Source organism: Colletes gigas, unplaced genomic scaffold (assembly GCF_013123115.1).
Source record: "Colletes gigas isolate AHSC1104 unplaced genomic scaffold, ASM1312311v1 Colletes_gigas_Sc00004, whole genome shotgun sequence".
Taxonomy (NCBI): domain Eukaryota; kingdom Metazoa; phylum Arthropoda; class Insecta; order Hymenoptera; family Colletidae; genus Colletes; species Colletes gigas.
In genome coordinates, this window is record NW_025106633.1 from 8,110,459 (window position 1) to 8,133,078 (window position 22,620).

General features: G+C 43.8%; 1 protein-coding gene across 14 annotated transcripts in view; it reads left to right on the forward strand.

The window, feature by feature from the left end:
- Nucleotides 1-22,620, forward strand: part of LOC122405531 (glutamate-gated chloride channel) — a 96,385-nt gene that overhangs the window by 60,883 nt on the left and 12,882 nt on the right. For 3 of the 14 annotated variants that reach the window (XM_043410359.1, XM_043410360.1, XM_043410361.1), the window contains exons 5-12: nt 2,201-2,356; nt 5,384-5,448; nt 6,313-6,533; nt 7,384-7,466; nt 7,604-7,744; nt 14,034-14,126; nt 17,141-17,293; nt 18,037-18,251. In XM_043410359.1, coding sequence (XP_043266294.1) covers nt 2,201-2,356; nt 5,384-5,448; nt 6,313-6,533; nt 7,384-7,466; nt 7,604-7,744; nt 14,034-14,126; nt 17,141-17,293; nt 18,037-18,251 — 1,127 coding nt within the window. Of the gene's footprint in view, nt 1-2,200; nt 2,357-5,383; nt 5,449-6,312; nt 6,534-7,383; nt 7,467-7,603; nt 7,745-14,033; nt 14,127-17,140; nt 17,294-18,036; nt 18,252-21,207; nt 21,259-22,620 lie in introns of all 14 variants that reach the window. The other 11 variants (XM_043410371.1, XM_043410372.1, XM_043410373.1 and 8 more) reach the window with 6 other exon arrangements.

Consider the following 22,620-nt stretch of genomic DNA (forward strand, 5'->3'; position numbering starts at 1 on the left):
CACGTGCTCGAAATTGGCACGTGTACTGTTCGCGCGACGCGAAAATTAGAGCTCAGACGTTAAAAGGAAAATTTATTTATTATATGGGTAAATACTTTCGAGGAAAAAAATTCGAATATGTGGACAAATTTTTCGACAAAATTAAAAAATTTCAAATCGTTCTGGAAAAATTATTTTCGGTTGCAGGGGTCAATTACAATCATTTTTGGTGAATACACATACCTTCGAAATCCTACCCACTTTCTAGAAAAAAATTCGAGAAGGTGTGGCATTTTTCGACAAAATTAAAAAATTTCAAATCGTTCTGGAGAAATTATTTTTACGATAGTATATATAGTTTTATTTTTATTTTGTTCAGTTCTTTATAAATTTGACCGTAAAATAAATAAATAAATATAGTATAGAAATATGCGGAGAACATGATGGAATGGACTTATAATTTACTTATGAATCGCAAACCTGACTCTTGAATGAGAATTCATACATGGTGAACGGGTCGTTTCGACTGAATTGGAACACATTTTCTGTAGAAACGTTCAGTGGTGGAACCCCTTAAAGTTCCATCACTGGCTGTAACGGACAGCGTTTTACTCGGGGGGGAAAAAAGAGTAAAATGGTGGTTCTTGCTTTTTTATCGGTGGGAACGGGAAGGTTGCCACGACGCCCTCGAGCACCGGCGTCGTTTGTACGGCAAAGAAAGCGAGCTTTTCGCGGAGCCGCGGGACAAAAGGAGGATGGCGACGAGCCTCGGGAGCGGAGAAAACAACCGCCGCGTATCGCTTCTCTGCTTTTCCCGCGCGTCGGTTCGCGTGGGATCTCGCAATTCGAGCGACCACAGAGACGCGTTAATCGTCGGTCAAAAAATTTCTTCACACGTCAGAAGTCGCATAGATACATCGAACAATTAAAGTAATTTATTATCGAAGATGGTTTTCCAAAATCGGAAACGGAAACTGAGAATACGAAGAACGATAATGGTCGCCAAAACAGTTCGAAGTTCGAAGACCACGAGAAATGTCTTGACCCCGTCCTCCCGATCGTAGTCGCGTCCCAAAATGAAACTCGAAGAAGTAATATTTCGAGTCGATTTGGGCTCGCCAGAACGTAAACGAGAAATATGGATGAGACGTGGGCAAGAGTTGCTGGCTGTCACAGAAATCTACACACTGACAAACCGAGACTCTGATATTTACAATAACCCCACTTCCCTCTCGCCAATGTACTCTTCGATGTTTTAATGCGCCCGGGTAATTGTCGTCCGACGAGATCGCAAGGGAAGACCAATGTCCTCACGCACAACGATAAGTACACCGATAGAATTTAACGAATAAGAAAAGTGTCGGAATGTCGTTCGATGAGTAACACACATACACACACACCGTAGTTGTCGTTGCTGTTTTACCGTAGACCATTGTTCCCGCGCAGCACGCGCCGGATACGACGCCATGTTGGAAAGGGGGGACGGTTGTTCGTGCAAAAGTGAATTCAAAAATTTTTTTTAATTTGAGTTTTTAATATGGAGGATCTTAACACGTTGACTGGTGGTGTAAAATTCTAAACTACGATACTGTGGGGTCCAGTGTCTCCCGTACTGGCCGCCAGAGGGCCACGCGCTCTTGCCTCTCTCGCAAGAGATCTTGGTCTATCTTGGTATGTATACGGTCCTCGAACGAGTAATATCCAGGCATCCGAGGCATGGTCTGCTAGATTTGCCTCAGGGTGGATGAGTGCACTAGTGTGCCCTGGACGAAACGCTCTCCATCAATAGAGAAGGACCCCACAATACATAACCAGAAATTTCTGTCTACTTTATTCTTGTTAAAATCTACTAATTTCTATATTTCATATATGGAGATGACTCATATTTCCACGAGTTAGAGTGTTAAGCAAACTTGGAGGGGGTTAAAGTTTGCGTTAAATCACAATTAAATTTGTCCCATAGTGAGGAATTTATAAAATAGACTAATAAAATTCTTTGACCGATTTTTCCAGGAACGATCGTTTTCCTTTTTAATGGCGGGGCGTGTGGTTTCCGGCGCAGGCCGCGCAGGGTATATTGAGAAGCTATTTTGAAAGACGAGGTATACACGTAGATCGCGAACGTAGGATGGAACAGAGTTTTGTTAATCCCCCAGTAGCGAGACGAAAAAAAAAGAAAAAAAAAGGATGAGACGTGGGCAAGGGTTGTTGGGTGTTACAGATGCGGATTTCTGCTGCGGAATGCGATGGCCTGGTGACGCCACCAGCCTGTCGAACCGGTCGTCGACCTCCTCTAACGACCCCAAGAACCAGTACAAGAACCAGAACAATAACCACTACACGTCGCACCAACACCTTCACCGCACCCACCTTCGCGGTCCGTTCTTCTGTTTTTACATCTCTTGTAACCTCGTCTAGAGAAATAATTAAGGCTATCACGATTATTATTCATCCGACCCGACCCATTCAGTCGTTTGCGGTTCTCGTCTGTGTCGCGATAACTCTCTCGTTAACGTTTTCGTTCGCTCGCTCGCTCGCTCGTCCGTTGCTCGTCACCCACGATTACTACAAAATAAAAAGAACCTACCTTGTAAAAAACATGGCACTCGATTCACGGGTGGTACGCCTAGACGCTCTGGTTTCGATTCGAGGGCAGCTCCGCGTTTCACGGAAGTTTCTCTGCCCTCGAAACGGCCAAGCTTGTGAATTTCGAAACAGTCTGCCTCGCGTCGATCGAGGGACTGCAGTCGAACCAGACGTATTGAATCCTGAATGGGTTGCCCGTCGAAATTTTTGCATTCCATTACGAGGGTTTGTAGGTCGATCGATTTTCGAGCGGAAGCACACTTTTCCCCTGATATTTCCATACTGGCCAAAGAGAGAGAGAGAAAGAGAGGAAGCTGGAGCTCTTTGCTCGTTGTTTTCAAAAAAATTACCCTTTCGAGAGTCGGTCAGACGGAATGGAAACGTTGTTCGACCTAAGCCTTTCGCTCGCTTTCATCGATCAGGACGAACACACGCAAACGACGACAAATTAACGCAAGGACAATTGGCCACGCGTTTATTCCAGTCTGTTGGCGGCACTCACGGCCTGCGACAGCCCGTTCACGCGATACTGCAATATGGCGGCAAAACAAACTCGAATCTTGATTTCCTTGAAACTTCTTTAGCGTAATGTATGGTAAATATGGATCAATTTTTCTTCTAATCTCAATGGTTTAATCAATGAGAAAACTATATCGTGTAAACGAGCTGTATCAGGCCACTTATCCGAAACGTTGTCGATATTTCGACTATTCTTCGTGAAAAGAAGTCAACAATCTTCTTGAGGTAGAATGCAACCAAAAATTGCTGTACTTCTTCTCACAAAGTTGCAACAATGGGGACAGTGCCCTCCTATAGGGCGATTCTCCAGCTAAAAGACTCGCCTGAACACCGATGATCCCTCGTATACACCTCGTATTTACAGTCGTGGCTCGATAGATGCCCACCAAAAAGCAGGCAGAGCCACGAGTGTAAATGTACGCAGATTCCTCTCGAGTCTACTTTTGAGAGAATCGCGCTATACATTCGATCGGTGTATAGCGTAGGGAGAAAGAGAGATCGATTCCGTGAAGAATCGCGACAATTGTCAGCCTTTTTACAGGCTTCCGACGACTCGATACCGTCTATATCTTATGAATTTTTTATTAATTATTTATAAATTACACCAGATTCGTCTCTAAACCGTTGAGCGTTATTTCTCTCCGGATCACCCATTCAATTGGCAGGATATAGTCCGATACACTCTTTCAAAGCCGACTCCGAGGTACGCGCCTCGTCAACAACGAATTAACAACGTAATGATAATTAACAGAGCCCTGGCGGCGAGCAAGCGCATTCGCGGTCTCGATTTCGTACATTTTCGTATTTTTGTTCGCCCCCGAAGGCATCCGAGACGCGACACCTTCGCGCGATTCGGTCGTTCACGCAACCTCCTGTTTCTCGGAGCCGGAAGTAGACCGTTCCCCGCTCGTCGACATCGATTTCTCTGGGAACGCATATGTATAATCACTTTTTCATCCTGGTCCCATCTTTTCCACCCATTTCTGTACACTCCAGCGTACTAGACACTCGTTTACTTGTGACTCTCTGTGTTAGCCGAATGCGTTGGCAACCGTGGCGGCGGTTGGGACTCGTTTTTCACCGAACAATTACTTATTTCGTTAGTTGAAATAAGTACAGATTGAATATCGACTTGGATATCGGAGTAAGTAGAAAAACAGATTAATAGTCAGACGCGACAAATCTTCAAATTCAATTCCCTCGTAAACAAATCGGAGAACAATATTTGTTCGTTCATTTTTACACGTACAACTACCACACTCGACTCAAATGATATAAGGGGTTGTCCATTGAAATCGACCTCCTCGAATATCTTCAAAATTGTTCCATGTAAATCGTTTTCTCCAATGGAATTATGTACAAAATGTTCACATTACTGTTATCGATATTTTCAAAAACTATCTTGATTAGAAAAAGAAAAATGAAAGAGTTCAAAATTTTGCATATTTATATCAATTTTTAAGAAACGAAGGCGATCATCACAATCATCATCATTAGAAAAATTGGTCATCTTCATTTCCCAAAAAAGCTATAAATATATAAAATTAACATACACTATCCTATTGGTTGCAAGAAACAGTAAAACTTTGTTTCCTTTCATTTTTTTCTAACTAAAATAATTTTCAGAAGAATCAATTAATAATAACGTGCACACTCTGTACGTATCGATCATTGCATTAAAAAATATATAATTCCATTTGACTTGTAATTTTCTAATTTCGAAGATATTCGAGAATCGATCCAAAGTCATCCCCGTGTCTTATTGGTCGAATAATCGCGTTCGTCCATAATGGACGTTCGAGACGCCATCTACGGTCCGAAACGAGTGGTTCCCGAGTCCCAGCCGCGACCACGAGCTTGACACTTTAATACGAACACGACATTAGTCGCAGCATGTGCACAGCATGGAGCTAACGATGCTTACGCAATAACGGCATCGGCTTACGCAAACGTAGAAGAAGGAGAAAAAAAAAAACGTTTGTTCGCCGTTTCGCGGTTACCGTGTCGAAGGAGGCTGATCCTTACGATCGATCTCGTTCGTCGAAGGCCGGCTTCGATCGGTTTCGCAACAGTCGAGAGGGAGCCACGCTAATCGACGTAAATAATCGATCCCGGTTTAACGTTCGAGGAACTCGAACCCGGATTCCATTGGACAGGGAAGCTTTGAACGGGCTTGCACGTCGATACACGGATGCATCTTTAAGGAACGCTGTTACGAAATTAGCGTGCTCCGCTCGCGAGACTGCCACCGACGATTTCCAATCGAGTCTACAATTCCAATCGCACGATTGTGTTTCAGGTACCTTGACCGTGAACGTGAGCGTGCTGTTGCTAAGTTTGGCTTCCCCCGACGAGTCCAGTTTGGTAATTCACATATCTGTTTCCGCTTCTCTTTCGTTCATCGTCGCGCGTGAATTTCCACCGAAATATATTTACCAGTTCCTCGTATTCGTATTCGTATACTGCAACGGTGATCCGCTGTGAATGGAAAGAAACTTGTTATATTTGAAATTTGTTCAACGGCAGTTTATGTCGTGCAATGTCGTTCGCGAGTTTATATTCGAATAAATTAGAAGTAAAACTTGTCGACGATCGTGGCGTGTTGGACACCGCCAGTTCCTGTCCGGTCACCGAGGTGCAGCATCATTCGGCCGCGTGCAGTACGGGATGGGTGACCGCTCGTGGAAAAAAAGAGACACATCCGTGTTGAATATTAAATATTATTTTTATTTATACTCGAGTGGGTATATCTCCCAGTGTATTGAAATAAATAAGAATATAAACTACTTTATAAATAGAAGTATAATACAGTTGAAAGAAATACACAGCATTTAGTAAAAATATTGAAAAGTAGAAATTTAGTCTAGGGCAACAAAAATTAATCTGTAGATAGAGCTCCATGTTCTAAGAAAGAATTTGGGAATTTAGGCAAATTGCAAAGACGCCTGTAGAAGTAAAATTAAAAAGTGAATTTCCATTAATAACGAATACCCAATATACGAATACGAGTGGGAGTAACTGTGTATACGACGAAGGCCAAAGCCCCGATGTAAATAAAAACTTTACATTGTTGTAAGAAAGTTTACTCCTCCGGAGGCGTTGTGTGCACATTGAAAACCGGGTGAAATTTGACCATTTTAAGATATCGTAACGTCGTGCGATCCACGTCCCGATCCGTCGCGACTAATATTCGTAACGGTTGTGTGGTTTTGTCGGTGTTATCGGCAGAAATACGAGGTGGAGTTCTTGCTGCAACAACAGTGGTACGACCCGCGGCTTCGTTACAGCAACCGATCGCAGTACGAGTTCTTGAACGCGATCCATCACTACGACGATATCTGGTTACCGGACACGTACTTCATAATGCACGGAGACTTTAAGGATCCACTTATACCCGTTCACTTCGCCCTCCGGATATACCGCAACGGCACGGTCAACTACCTTATGAGGTATTTATCCTCTCGGTTAATCGTTCCACGAGGTTCCTAATCGCGTCGATACTCGCGCCGCAAACGGTCCCTATTATCGTTCCTCGATATTTCCCATCCGTGTAAGCCGCGTTTGCGCGATCAATTAAACGTTCCGTCCGATGGTCGACGAACCGCGGACGCGTGCTCAAGATATAACACACGCAGGGACAATAATTTCCAGTTTGGAAATGTCACGTTCGCGACCGACAACGAGAATTCTCGGTTTGGGCTATATGTTTCCATCGATCCTTCCGAAACTGTTCCTAAATGGAATCTAACGCTTTTATTACATTATTTATTCCCATTTTTGGGAGGGGAGGGGAGCAAATCTGTCTATACTACAAATGTATTGTTAATTTAATATCAGTTCGTCGCAAGGTGGAGTTGAATCAATTTTCTAGGTTCCACCTTATTCTAGGCTTGCAAATGTTAAAAACGACAATACTCGTTTTAAATAAACACACGATACAAAATTTTACGAAGCAATTTTTTCCCATTTTTGGAGGGAGGAAGGAGACTAAATGCCTCCATTGTGTATATCAAAAATTTATCGTTAATTCAATAATGAGTCGTCTGAAGAAGGAATTGAATTCCTGTGTAATTTTTTAGGCATAGTGACGTTCTGGACCAACAACGAGAATACTCGTTTTGGGCTATATTTTTCAATCCATCGTTTCCATACTGTTCCCAAACGGAACTAACACATTTATAAAATGACTTTCTCCCATTCTTGAAGGGGGGTAAATGTCCCTGTCTATATTAAAAATTGATTGTTAATTAAACAATTGTCCACCGCAAGAAGGAATTGAATTTGTGTTTAATTTTCTAGGCGTCACCTAATCCTATCCTGCCAGGGTAGACTTAATATCTTCCCCTTCGACGACCCACTGTGTTCATTCGCGATCGAGAGCAGTAAGTGAATCTAAAAATTTCATGCAATTCCCGGTTAACCCGATCCTTTGTTTCGAAATGAACGAAACGTGTAATCCCGTTGCTCTGATTGGTTCCCCTCGAGCGGAGCTTCCCTGACGCGACCCTCTCTGTTCCAGTATCGTACGAGCAAACGGCGATCACGTACGTGTGGAAGAACGACGAGGGTACCTTGCGGAAAAGTCCGAGCCTGACGTCGCTGAACGCGTACCTCATTAAAAACCAGACAATCACGTGTCCGATCAAAGTAAGCTGGCGAGGTGAGTCACCTAGTTCAACTATTTTATAAGAGGAGACGTTTCGGGGAAAAAAAATACCGAGGAAAAGTATGCCAGTCGTGAATCAGAACGATCTATCGAACCGGTACAGTTCTGGAATTTTAAAATCGATGGTCGATCGAGACTCTCGTTTACCAAATCGATCAATTCCACAAAATAATATTTTTCTAACGCTGGATTTGCTTTCAACCCATATTCTAGATTTTTATATTTAAAATCACAGAAATTATAAATATTATTTTTTTAGCGATTTTAAAAATCGGGTACTCTTAATTTACTTTGAATGTAAAATTATATCGAGAGCTTCGACGTTGGGAATTCGAAAAATTCCGAAAATGGAGTCACTCGCTTTGAGTTTAATTTACATGGTTTTACCGAGAAAACGTTTCGGAACTGTACCGTGACGATAGTGCGGCGTTTGATAGGCGTATCGTTAAGTCTGACCGAAAATAGCGACCGCAAGCAAAACACAGACGAAGAACATCGTCGAAACTTTGCCACTCTCTGTTCGTTGTCAGTTCTATTTTAAAATTTTTTATTGCATCCTTAAGTGACACGCTTCTGTACTATCGCAATGCACCGAACACGGCAATTTCGTTGGCCCACGAGATAACGGTTTTAGCGTCGCTTGTACTATCCAAAAGATTACTCGTTGGCTGGGCACCAACGAACTAAACGGGACAAGGGCAAGGAGAGAAGATTCACGCGCCGCCTTATTCCCACCGTAGAGGCCCGCTGTGACGTCACGCTGTATAGTAGTAGGGTCTCCATAAACCACGAAAGATACACTTTTGTTCTATTCATGGCTAGTATTTTGAGCGTTCGGCTACGCCAATGTTCCTGTACGTTTCTTTGTCACGCGATGGAATTGTAGCTGCGAGCGACTCAGCCAATGACGCGTGAGAGCAGGCGTCGCTATTAAGCTACGGGCCAATCAGCGTGCCCAGCCACCGAGTCATCCCTGTATAGTGCACGCGCTCGAAGCGACGAGTCGAACTGTCCGAATTGTCGTTGAGTCGACCACTGGTTTTCTTAAACTCGGTTCCGACGCCCACCTAAGCGGGCAATCGTTGGCAAGTACTATTCACATTCTCAACCACGAGTCACCAAACCCTTAATAAATTAGAAATTAACACCGTGAAAGCTACGGTGAATTTTAAAACGAAACATTTATTTATCGGTTACGTTATAAAAGATTTCACGAAAACGTTGGCGAATAATTTAGAATTTTATTTTGAACGATGTAGCGTGCCTCGAATCAATTCAATTACCATTCGTACTAAAAAAAAAATAATTAAAAATACTCCGCCATAGAGGTTCGCAATTTTTGTTAATTTGTCGGGGATTATTCTTTAAACTATTTGCCCCATCGAGACCGGGGTTTGCAAACACGTTCGCTGGACGAAAGCCCGTTAAACTCCACGCGAGTTTATTTTCCATTTAAACGACTGGAAACTGTTCAATCCAACACTCGTGGTATTTATTTTTTCGTGTTCCGAAATTTACGAGTCTCGTTTTAGCTGGAGAATTAATTCCGTAGGTCCTGGTCGATCAATTTTGAAAATTCTGACATTGGAAACGTAGGTGCATACTACGTGATGTTGAAGTGCTGAAATTTCATTCGTGAGCGTGGAAATACATTTGTAGGGCGTAGAAAACTAACGAGTATTCGTACGCTATAATGGTGATTTAATATAAATGAAAAGAAACTTATTTCTTATGAATTGTATCGTTGTTTTTGGTGTGAGTTTGTTTTTTTAAACATTGAAATATTTAAGGGTTTATATGCGAGTAAATTAGTATTATAACTTGTCGACTGCCGTGGCACGTTGGACGCGCCAGTCTCCGTCCGATCACGAAGTGCAGCTGCATTGGGCGCGGTCAAGTACAACAGCAGTTTGGGATGGGTGACCGCTCCGGTGAAAAAGCCCCACGCGTATCGTTCATTTTCTACACTACTGAAATTATTCGATACATCTATCAGGTTTCCAATTAGGTATTACTTGCCTATTAAAATGAAAAACTAAAAAAAAAAACTACTTTAATAAATACAAATAACACAGTGTGATAAACAATTATGTGTTTGGTTAAAAATAAATGGAGAAAGAATTCCCTCGAGATACAAGGAAGTTTTTCTCTGCGTTTATAATCACCATTGTAATGTAGGAATACGAGTGAAACGTGTAACAATTGTACTGGAAGGATTAAGAGGGATTTAGCACAGGAAAAATTGGGGATTCGAGGCCACGATTGGGACTCCTTGGGTCGGTGTCGGATGAAAGAAAGCAGCCCCGTGTAATACCTGTTAGCAGATCGATGCACCTGAGGCGCTGCTGCTGCATCCCTTGAACCTTTGCTCCATTCCTGGAAAACCCCACCATCGTTTCTATGGACGACGCCACCGGATCAATAAATCCGGCTAGCACCGCCGAAAAAGGATTTCTAATTTCGTTCGCGCCTTGGCCATGTTCCGCGTTCCTCTTTATCGAAACCCCCCTCTCCCCACCCCCGTTAACTTGTCGATCGTTCCCGATAACGTCGCCTTTGTCCGATCGACCGTACATCATCCGCGTCGAGAGTTTTTCGCGGCCTCGATGATAAAGGCGACGCGCCCGGGCGAGGCGAGTAAGAAGGACCAAAACGCGTCTCAACGTCCCCAAACGGGCTAAAACTCGACAATGGGAAATCTCTGTTTCGCCTCTGCAATTTTTATCACCCTTTTTTCGTCGGGCGTTACATCCAAAGGGCATGGTACATTTTCTTGTTTAAAGAATGGTAAATAATTTTAGCGAAAATTAAAAAATCGAAAAATTGTATCCATAGCTCGAGGGTTATTTTGCATCGTTATATTTATTTGAGCATCGCGAGAAAATTGAAAATTTTCCAATTTATAGAAATTGGAAATGTTTTCGATTTTTTAACCGAGAAAATATCACTGAAACGATCGAGATAAAAATTATTTTCCCATTCTCTGTGAGCATTCGAACAAATAAAAAAATGTACTATGTTGGATGCAACACGCAAGAAAAAAAAAAAAAAAAATTGCAATATCGAAGGAGAGGAGCCCCTTCCTCGTACGCTCAAGTCGCCATTTTCTTTTTCGAATCGATTCAGCCTTACATTGGTTACTTTATCTCACTCCCTGTGCCTTTCACGAACAATTCTCTCTCTCGCCCCCCACGTACGTCGAAGTGAAAGTGCGTTTTTTTGCTTAATTTTGTTCTTTCGTCGCTTTGTTGCCAACTTTCTTTCCAAGCCCGTTAAACGCTCGGGCCCCGTGGTGCGCGCGTTACCAAACGCGTTACACGAAGCGCCGAGACGCTACCACGCGGAACGAAAAACACTCAAGAAGCCCCGTCGTCTAGCGTCAGGTAAGTCGCAATGCACGTCCACTGGCCGTTGTTAGTGCGAGTTCTGTTTTTGTTCTTCTCAGTTTTTTTTCGGACAGTATTTGACGCTTGGTAATTTTTTCTGCACCGCCAGTAAACTCCGCCGTGCACCACCGTTACGGAATGCCCTCCTTGCAAATAGTGGCGTACCGCGCTTTTGGATTTAGTTTTTCTTTTACCGATCCGATGGAGAAAAGTCGAAATTTCGTTTGACTCGAGAATCGCGCGCGAATAGTCCGACGAATGTTCGAACGGATCGAGAGCACAACGACCATCTGCCAACGTGACGAAAATAAAAAAAAAAAAAAGAAAAAACGAATCAGAACACGAAATGTTAACCTGTGCACTCGCGTTGACGCGTGTTTGAGCGTGTTTGAGCGTGTGCGTGTGTCGTTTCTTTGAATGTATATATATGTATGTATGTATATATATATATATACACATAGGACACAGTGATAAACGATCGAAGAAATCGAGGGATCGTTTAACGAAACGGAACTCTGCATGCGACGTAGCCGGAACTATGACGACGAAATCTTCGTTTTTGTTTCCACCTTTGTTACTAGTTGGCGTAGATGCGTTTTGTACTTACACCTATGTCTTTATCTCTCTCTAACTCTCGCTCTTTACGTGTGTATATACATATATATATATATACATATGTATATGTATGGCTAAATAAACTGTATGTACACTGATATATATTTATATGTATATGTATATGTGTGTATATATATATATATATATATATATATGTATAAATAACTAGATAATACATAGCTCCTCTAGAAAATGCATATTGGCAACCTTGGTTCCTGTCTCGCTTTTCAACCGAGCCCGCCGTGGTTTGCTTTTTGGGGTGAGGCCTTGAGTTTTATACCAATTTCGAGACCCTAAACGCCCCCATACGACAGCCATAACTCGTCACCCGACCGGTTCCATCGCGTCGCGGTCATCTCTTCTCGCTTTGCTAGTAAACTCTTTACTGTATTTAACCGAACTTTCTTGCATCTCGCTAAAGTAATCGCGATAAAATGCACTCCCGTCACGGACGGGACTCCGATACGCGTTGTTTGAGCTAACTGTTTCGTAACTGTCAACGGGGCTGGCGATTCAACGGCGAAATGCTTCCAAATCGAGTTGCAAACAAATCTCACACGATTCTTAATAACGTTTCCTATTAATAAAATTTTAAGGAGAGATTCTAGAGGCCAAAATAAGACGAAAATCAAGAATACTAATTTCTTGATTGATGCTTCGTTAAACAGTTATTGACGTTTAAAGTTCCGCCTGTAGAACGGCGGTAATGCGCGCGCGGCTGTTTGCCGTCCCACAGGCGTAACTTTAAACGTTAATAACTTCTTAACAAAGCCTCGATCAACAAAACACTATTCTTGATTTTCGTCTTATTTTGGCCTCTAGAACCTCCCATTAAATTTTTGCCCCATATATTTTTATCGAAGAAATATCGTCAGAAAAAATTTCGTTCAAAATCAGAACGAACAGTGTCAGGCAAAATTCGTTAGAATTTAGTTAATAATTTCCAGTGTGTAAATACGTAGATCGTTTTCTGTTTCGTCGAATCGTTCGCCTCCGCGCCAAAGCCGGCCCTGACTGTTACCTTGATCGCTTATAAGCTCTCTTAACAGCTTACGCAGCCAGTGAGAAGCTTGAACGATTTTGTCGAAAGCGTAATATACCTGCAGCTTGTCGAGTGACATCCACCCTCCGGAACGCATTCGCCTGAATTTTCTTTGAATGAAACGGTTGTGCAACCCACCCCGCCTCGAACCGCCCCCTTTTCCCCCCCACCAGAATTAACGACGAGAACTAATCAAATTTTTCGAGTTTGAATAATTGAAGGCATTAAAGACGAGAGTAACGGCGCTGGATAGATAGCGTGGAACAAAAAACAAAAAAAACAAAAAAAAAAAAATTTCTTCTTTACCCTGAAGGGATCAACCATGGCGGTATGCGGGTAATGCTTGGTCTAGTTAGCCCAACGATCGAATCTCCTCTGTGCCCGATATGTCGAGACGCGAGGCGTAGACCCGGGTAAACGTACGAAAAAGATTGGAAAAAAAAAAGAACACCGGATGTGTAACGCTGAATAGAAGAGAGAGAGGCTCGGTTCGTACGGTAAGCCTTGGAGGACGGATAGATCTTGCCACGAGGAAAGGAAACGGAAACGGAAGCACACACTAAGTCTTATTCGTTGATTGTGCGCCCCCCGACCACCCGCCCCCTCTAGCCGCCTGCCCCAGTGTTGAATATCGCTTCACGTAAACGTTCTGTGGATCAACAACTTGTTACGTACAGCTTGCTCCAATTGTTTCGTCCCGTCGTTGTTCACGGAAGCAATGTGTGCAGTTCACGGTTTCGAGTGCCTTGTAGGCTCGGAGCAGAGAAACATACGCGCATAGAAAGCGTCGCAAAACAAGGCCTTGTTAGCTGCAAACGAACCGAGGAATTCTCTGTTTCGTTTCGTGTACGGACTGTTCCGGTTTTGAATGTTGCACTTGTCGCTGTATGCGTTGATTACACACGCTAACACAGTTTGATCGCAAAGCGTTTCAAACGAAAACTACCTTTACCCGTAGCTTTCTCGACCGTAGAGATACGTATCCCCCTCGTTTCCGGAGACAGTTCAGGTTCAGGCCTCTCTCACGATCAAGATTTATCCGTCCCCCCCACCCCCACCCCCACCCTCACCAACCCCCCACCCCCCCCCACCAAACCACCCCCTCGAGAACTAAGTTAGAGAAATCGAACAGAGAAACAGAGGAAAAGGCGAAATAAAAAAAAAAATATTAAAAAAAAAAAAAAAAAATAAATAAATGGAAAGAAGAGAGGAAGGAAGATCGTGGGCTGTTCTGTTGCAGCTGACGGACAGATCATCGTCGACTACGAGGACGAGTTCGATGAATTTGGGGACTCAAAGTGCTCGCTGTGCCAGCGCAGGTTTGAGGAGCAAGGTAAAATCCTCCCCTTCGACGCGAATCGATCGAACATACTCCCCGATGAACGAAAAAAAAAAAAAAAAAATATGCGTAGAAAATGGGTTTAGATACCGTAGAATATGGAGGGAGAGACAGGACCAAGCTTACCAACTCGTGAGACAGGCCTAGATGTTCTGGGTCGGTGCTTCCCAAATCGTCGTCGTGATCCGTTGCAACCGCGAGACACACGTTTCTCCCCGGAAATATCTGTAAATCTATTTTTTTTTTTTAAAGCGTGACGAACGAATTTGGAGAGCATTGTACCGAGTTGATCCGATTGTCGCATTCCCGTACGAATATCGCGGTACTTTCGCCCTTTGTACTCGTCCTCGATAGATCATTGCAGACCGGAAACGAACGATATCTCGATCTCGGTTACGAAGAATCCCCCGAATAGCAGTTTTATAATTGTTAGCGAAATTTTTATTTCGCCAGGTTTCAAACGTTTCTGTTCTTGGCCCTTCCCCTTATTCTCCTTCCCTTTTTCTTCAGGCTTTGTTTGTGTCTTTTGTAGTTTCATTATGTGTAATTCACTGTTATTATTATAATTTTTTAGTTCGGTATTGTTTTTTCCAATGTTGGTGCCGCCTTTGGTCTTTCGAAATTTCCTTGTATGGAATTTTTTCCATTTATTTTTACCAAGTGTATTATTACAACTCTGTGTTTCTTATTTAATATTAGAATTAACAATTTTAATTTTGTTTTAATATTAGCACCAATATTAACCAATTAACCGATAGAAACTTATAGTATGAACAATATGATACAATAATATACGGGTTTTTTCCCCCGAGCGGTCATCCATCCCGTACTGCACGCGGCCCAATGATGCTGCACTTCGGTGACCATACGGTAGCCAGCGTATCCAACGCGCCATTACCGTCGACATTTCTATTCCCAATTTACTCAAACCTAAACCCTTAAATATTTCAATACACCAAAAAATGGATTCTTTTTTATAGAAATTTATTTTTTATTTATAGCAAATCACCATTATATTATAATATACAAATACGAATATAAAAGTATCTGTATAAAATCCTCATCTACCGATACCAAAATCGTAACCGAGATCGATATTATTTAGAACCATTTTTCCAATAGCATTTGTTACAATATTTAATTTTTTATAACCGTTTCCCCGGTTCGTAAATTGACCAAATATATAAAAAAAAACTACTAAATTGGACGATCGAAACGCTACGCGACACTGCAACGGGGAGGTTTCTCGCCCGAAGGCATCGAGACGAGATATTTCGTCCCTTTTGAGGTTACGCGAACCGTCCAGAGGATTTCTGGTTCCGGAAAAAATAGTGGATCGTCCGGTGCAGAGGGTCGAAGTACCGACGTTGCCGTTTGCGACTCCGTCGAGCGATTAAATCGCTCAAGGTCGTTGGAAATTGGCGGCAGAAACGTTATCTACGTTTCGACGGTGGTAAAGAATCGGTTGTTTTTAAACGCTCGACGGAATGTCGCTTCATAGAACGTTACGAGAGATTAGCATTCCGACAGTATGTAAATCGTATTAGCGTTGAACCCAACCACACACGTTTCTTCCCGTCTACGAATTTATTATTTACCGGACGTGGTTCTGGACCTTGGCAAACGTTTGTTTCATTCATTTCGCCTACGCTTCGCTTATGCTTCATTATATTCCCAGTTGTTGTTCGTTTTATTTTTTTTTTTAATATATACAAATCTATATATATAATACCACGACGATAAATAACTGTACGGTGTTCATCCCGATCGACGAGAATTTATTTTTCTGCTGCACACGTCACCCACCTCTTTCACCGTTTTTTCTCAATCGACGAACGAATCTTACGATTCTCATTAACATTTAACCGTCCGCCCATTTTTTGGACGAATTACTCCGCCCGCGAATATACGTTCGAAACTCTTGGACCGGGAAACGAGTTTCGGTAAAAGAATTGTGTATTTTTTCCAGTGATGCACGACGAACAATTTTCGAGGTTTAAAAATACACAACGCTTGAATTCAAACATTTTTCCTGCGACTAATAGTTTCAGGACTATTGGACCAAAAAAATTGCCCACAACATGGTTGTGTTATTTCTTATAACGATAATTATTTATATCTCGAACGATAATTTTTATAATTAATATACGACGACTAGTCTGAAACGATTCCGTGAACTCACGCGAACGTGAGAACGGACGGTTAAGTGTTAGCGCGCCACCTCATCGAACGAGCCCGGTCTCCCATCGTCAGCAACGAGGCGTGTTTCTTTTCTAGGATCGAGACAAAGTTCGATATCGTGGGTCGTTCGGAAAGTTGCACTTTGTATCGATCTCGAGAAATCCCGTTTCACCGAACGTAGGACCCCCCTAACCTCCGTATTCTCCAATTACGACGCTCACCGCCCCAAAAACTTTCTAACCCCCCTCCCTCCAACCCCTTAGACGTTCACGCGTCGTATAGTATCTAGCTCGGCTTGAAACGCTTTCGCGAATGTGGAGCTTCATTGCGGAAAGTTGGCGACACGACTGGTGCCCTCTTGTTCCTTCTCTGATCTTGACTCTATTTTTTTTTTTCATTTCGTTCATTTTTATTTTACTCTCGCAAGCTGATCCTTCCTCCGGGAGGAGAGTCACGCAAAAAAAAAAAATTAATCAACGTCGTCGATAACAACGGCACTCTTTCGACTCGCAATTTCCACGAAACGGTGACTTTCTCCGTTCATCGTACGATAAGCCGAACGAGGAGCGCCAGGAATCTTTCCGACGGAGGGTAAAGCGAGTCCCGCTCATAACGACGCTCGACGGTACTTCTTTTTTTCTGGCATATATTAATAACAGAAACTCCGACCGGCTGTACGCGCGTCTGCTTTGACTCGCCGATCGATTTATTGTCACACGAAACTAACCACTGAACCGCTTGTTTTTTAAATTCTCGGTGACGTTACCGCTCGCCTGCCGCGATCCACGGCACCGGCGCAATCGTAATATCGATCTAATGCGTGCTAGGTAACTACAGCTGCCTGAAGGTGGATCTGATTTTCACGCGAGATCGTGCCTTCTACTTCACGACGGTCTTCATACCGGGGATCATTCTGGTGACCAGCTCCTTCATCACCTTCTGGCTCGAGTGGAACGCCGTGCCAGCGCGAGTAATGATCGGTAAGCCTCTCGTTCCCCAAGAATTTTCTGATCACGTTTGGAAAGGGCATCACGCTTGAAATTGCTGTTCACTTAGGTTTCGAATCGTAAAAATGACGAAAAGTTTCAAAGCTTAGCGACGTAACTCCAGCACTCGCCACCAGTGGGCCACGCTCTTGTAACTCTCGCAAGTACTCGACGGGCCACCCATTTGTATATATACGATCCTCGACTGAGCATTGAATATCTCTTAACGTGTAAGACTGAGCTTTAATAAGCTGCTTTATCGACAAGTCGATGTATAGTAGGCTCCTTCAGAACTCTAAGACCCTCCCCCTAATCGGTGGAAATAATAATAATAATTCGATGCCTTAGAGATAGGTTATATCTCCACGCGAAATTGAAACTTCAGAAACCCCGGGAGCATCATATATATTTCGTCGTATGCAGCTGGCTAATAAAAAGGAAGCTGGGATGTAGTGCGCCATCTTGAAAATCTTTCACGCCCTCCCTTCATTAACTTTTAATAAAACGCCGTCGGAAGGGAAAAAATAATCTCAGCGAAATCCCCTCGAGAAATAACGTTGGGGCGGTTAAAATTGCATAAAACGACGCTGCGCAAACGGAAACAGCAATCTCTCACGCCCCCCCACTGCTTCTCGAGCGTGTGTGTGTGTCTAGCATGCACGAGTACCGAGAAGATATATTCTAATAACGTTGTTGGGTTAAATGTGTTCGAATGTAATGAAAATAATTGTTCGCAGGCGTGACGACGATGCTCAATTTCTTCACGACGTCGAACGGTTTCCGGTCGACGTTGCCCGTCGTGTCGAACCTGACTGCCATGAACGTATGGGACGGCGTGTGCATGTGCTTCATCTACGCCAGCCTTCTCGAGTTCGTTTGCGTCAACTACGTAGGTCGCAAGCGGCCGATGCACAACGTCGTCTATCGTCCCGGAGAGAATCCCGTCACCCAGGTACTTTTGCGACACAACGCCGACGACAACACCCGACGACTGACCTTATTCTCACGACCGATAAAGAAGGACTCTGGCTTGCCGACGCTCCAAGTAATCGCACGGGATGTGTACTCTCGCGCTCGCGTCGCGTGCGAAACGAAACGCACAAAGAAGCGGAGAAGAGTGCTCTCTGTCGTTGGTGTGTCGGTGTACGAACCACCGTGTGAACGATTTCGAAACGGGAACGGGGGAGTACGGATCTTTCTCTGCGTTGCTTGGACGAGATGGGGGAGGAGAGCATCTTTGACAGATGTTTAAAAGGAAAAGGGACGCGCGTCGCCGCGCTGTTCCGCTCCGGAAGGATGCCTCGAGACGGGTCGATTGTTCCGACGGCGACGGGACGCGCGACGCTTTTACTTTTATTATCCCCGCCAGACGACATTACACTCACAATAGTTGATCACAGTATCGTTCCGTTCTACGACACAGTTGACACCAAAGTGTACGTTCTTTAAGAATGATCGAGCACCTGTTTGTGCGAAATTCAAGTTTCCGTTTAATTCTTTTCTTTTTTCATCTTAATACTCTCCATGCGTGAGGTAGAGGTGAGCAAACAGTTCGAGACGCGTGTTTCTTTTATGTTTTTTTTTTTTTTGTTCACTTACGACTGTTCCGCGCCAGAATGGTTTGCCCACTTCTGTCGAGATCTCTCCGCTAATGCATTTCTACTTCGCTCCTGTAATCCCCCGAACGCGCGATCTCGTTTTCGACAAGGCACGATATCGTTTCGCGGAAGAATCGATCGCTCGAGAAACCGTTGACCGGCCAGGGAAGAGGGTCGTGCACGAGAAAAATACGAGACACGGAAACCAGGTAAAAGAACAAAAAAAAGTATAAGAAAAAAGACAAAAAGAGAACGAATTTTGACCGAGGCACGAGGCAACCGTGTTTGAAAGTCCCGCCCTGATCCGAGAACAATCATGGATTCTTCCGTGCCTCTTTCTTTCTTCGCGCCATATATGGGTTAACCTAAAAAGTTCCGCGTCGCTTCGAGTAATCGCTGACATTACTTTTCTTATATCGCGTTCGCATCGTGCACATCTGAACTCGTTGGCGTGAACATTGCACAGACACGGTATGGTTTGTTACTTAACAATCGCTGCATCTCTCGAGATTTACGCCTATTGTCTATATAGTTTCTTTCGATTGTCTATTTCTCCCGTAAGGACTATCACGATTTCTTTCTTTTCCCGATCTCGACGGTACGATCGCCGAGATTTTTTCCGTGCCAATAACACGTTCGAGAAGTACGAATGTTCTCGGTGAACCAAGAGAATCGAGTATCAAAGAAGAACACTTCACTTTACGACGACTCGAAGCTTTACGGGAAGCAATTAATCCAGAGTGTCCCGAGAATTTTCCGTACTCTGGTCAGACTCGACCGAGGCTGCAGTATTTGCATGTCTCCAACAGTTTCACTCTCTTTGCTTCTTTTTCTCTGTACAATCTTCTCTATTTGCTCTTTTTTATCCTTACAATTTTGTAACCCGAACAAAGCGATATTATACTTGTTCCTTTTTCACGGATACCGTTGCACCGTCGTTTACCGAAACTTTACCGTTTCACTGATCAATTCTCTCTTTTCTCGCGCGTGTACTCGCGTTACGATCGCGACACGATCGATACTCGAAGTCAAATCGAATCGTATTTCAAACACCTCGAATTTCAATGTTTACCCCTTAGAATTATGTATGTGCTTTCCTTTGTTACTATTTTTAATTCGAGAAGAAAACGAAGTTCAATAATTTAACACTTTATCGACCGCTAGTCGATTATCGACATTTCGTTGCAAGCAGTTACCGACCGCTAGATTACCGACTTCTCGTTGCAAACAGTTACCGACAGGTAGTCGATTAATCGACTTTCGAATGATATTTCAACAATTATAATCGATAAAGTGTTAAGAAAATTGTTTTCTACTGCAAGTAGAAAGAGCGATTAATGGTCAGACGAGTCAGACATATCGTACTCTGTTTCACTCGTATTTTCAATCTTCAAATTGAATAATCTCTACAACGAGAGCTCGAACGAAAAAATTAATCATTCAGGACTTATTTTTAACCGCAGAATCCTAATCGCTTTCGTTCCCAAGCGTAACAGCTGATTTGACTTCGCTGGTACGCGCGAATCTCGATCGACGTGCTCGTAACGCGCACGCGCGCAAGCTAGCGGTGACGCCAACGATCGTAGAACTACTTCAATCCCTTTATTCGCGGTTCTGTCGCGATCACGAGAAAATACCGCCGAGCGTATTACCACCGTTGCTGCTCCGCTGGCAGATTGTATTGTGTTTGTGTTCCTTGCATGTACAATTTGTCGAGAGTTGTCGTGAAACGAGGAAAAGATAAAGCCCCGAGCATCGAGGGGCAAAAAAGGCTTTTTCCGCAATGGAATCGGATTTCTCTCGGTCGGTAAAGAAACACGCGAGACGCGCGAGCAAATTCCGTTCCACGTTTCCGGGGTCGCTTTCTTCGTGAATCTTTTATTCCGTCAAAGAGGAAACGATCCTCGTGGGGGTAGGGAGGGGGGAACAAAGGGACCGAGATAGATATAGCGGGGTAGGTTTTTTCCGCGAGGCAAAGGCGGGCGAAATTTTGGTTTAAAAGATCCGTCAATTTCGATCAAAGATGGCGGACCGGAAGTTTCGTTCGTCTCTGTCCCGCGAGTTGGCGCGACGTTTACGGCCGGTGGGAGAATATCGCCGTGCGAAAAAAGAGGTACGATGAGGGAACGGAAAATAAAAGAAAAAGAAAAAATAAAACGACGCAAAGATACGCGGGAAAAGTGAGGAGAAATAAAATGCTGATGATGAGGGAAAGACAAACACGTTGTTACACACACACGATTAGTAAGAATCTGGTTGGTGGAAATGTTGGTGAGTAAGTCTCTTTGTTTGGTGTCTGTGATGTTGCAGCGGCTCCCAGCGGTGCTCAGCAGGATAGGGATAATATTGGCCAGCCCCTTGGTAAGACCCCCCATAGCATTAGGGCGCGGTCACGACTTGGCGCGTTACACGAGATACAACCCACTTGCTTTCGATCCTCCTTTCGCTATCTAACGACACGTACGGTCGCTTGCAAACGCTCTCAACCGTGAGAGAGGGGAGAGGGAGGGGGTGGGAAGAACAGAAAAAAATTTTATCGATGAATTGAGAGAAAAGAATTTACACTAGCGTGTACGGGTCGATTTTATGAAAATCTCTTTTCCCGTGGAAGGAGACGTTTCCACGCCACTGTGTACGTTCGACGATATCGAGAGACGCGTACTTACGTTGCTCCCGTCGTTTTATCGTTCGAGAGAAAAAAAATAGCGTTTACGAAGAAAGGGTGTGCACGTGCAAGGTCATAACCGCGTCCTGACGGACCATACACACAACACGCACACACACGTACACGCACAGGCACAGAACACACACAATACAGACACATACATATCGTAACACGGACACAGTCGTTCTCTCGCCGTCGTTCGAGAGGACGGGACTACCTTTATCTTTCTCTGGCCCTCCTTTGCTGTGCATTTTATCGAGGACGCGTCGAGCGGGATGTTCCGACGGAATTGTAAGCTTAAATTTCGTTCACGGGTAAATATATCTATACATATATATATATATACAATATATATATATCTATATAGCATCAGCTTGGTTCGCGTTTCAATTCCTTCTTTGCCCACCTCTTTTTTCGAGCCGCCGGGACGACAATAACATCCGACGAATTTTCGAATTTTCGGGACCACGATTGGAAAAATTCACGCGCTACGACGAACGAACATCCCTCTCGACCCCTGTCAAATCCTCCCCCTCCACCTAATTGTAACTCTCCTCGCCTGTGCTCATGCCATCTCTATGTTTCTATCCTCTCTTTATTCTATCTTATCTCTTCTCTCTCTCTCTCTCTCTGTCTTTTTCTTTATTTCTTTTTTTCTTTCTCTTCCTCTCTCCGACTCTCAGTCACTCTCTCACACTTTCTCTCTCTCTCTTTCTCTCTGAGTAGAGTTAGTTTCTATTTCCGTAACTCCTCCAGACGGTGTGCATGGACAAAGTGCATGCATTCGCGAGCGACGCAACTGCATAAAAGCTTCGCAGGGTGCCGCAAAATTCACCGCGCCAGTTACCCCGTCCACGAATTACGTTTGTCGTATCTCGTCCCACCCGGAACATCGAGTACATTTTCGCGATAATTTCCAGACCCGACGACGAATTTTGCGAGCAACCTGCACAGAAATAAAAAGGTAGACGTACGATATTAGCCAACAAAAATGCCTGCGCCTGCTAGATTCTTCTGCTCGTTTTACTACTTCGACCGCGGGGGGGGCGCCGTTTGCT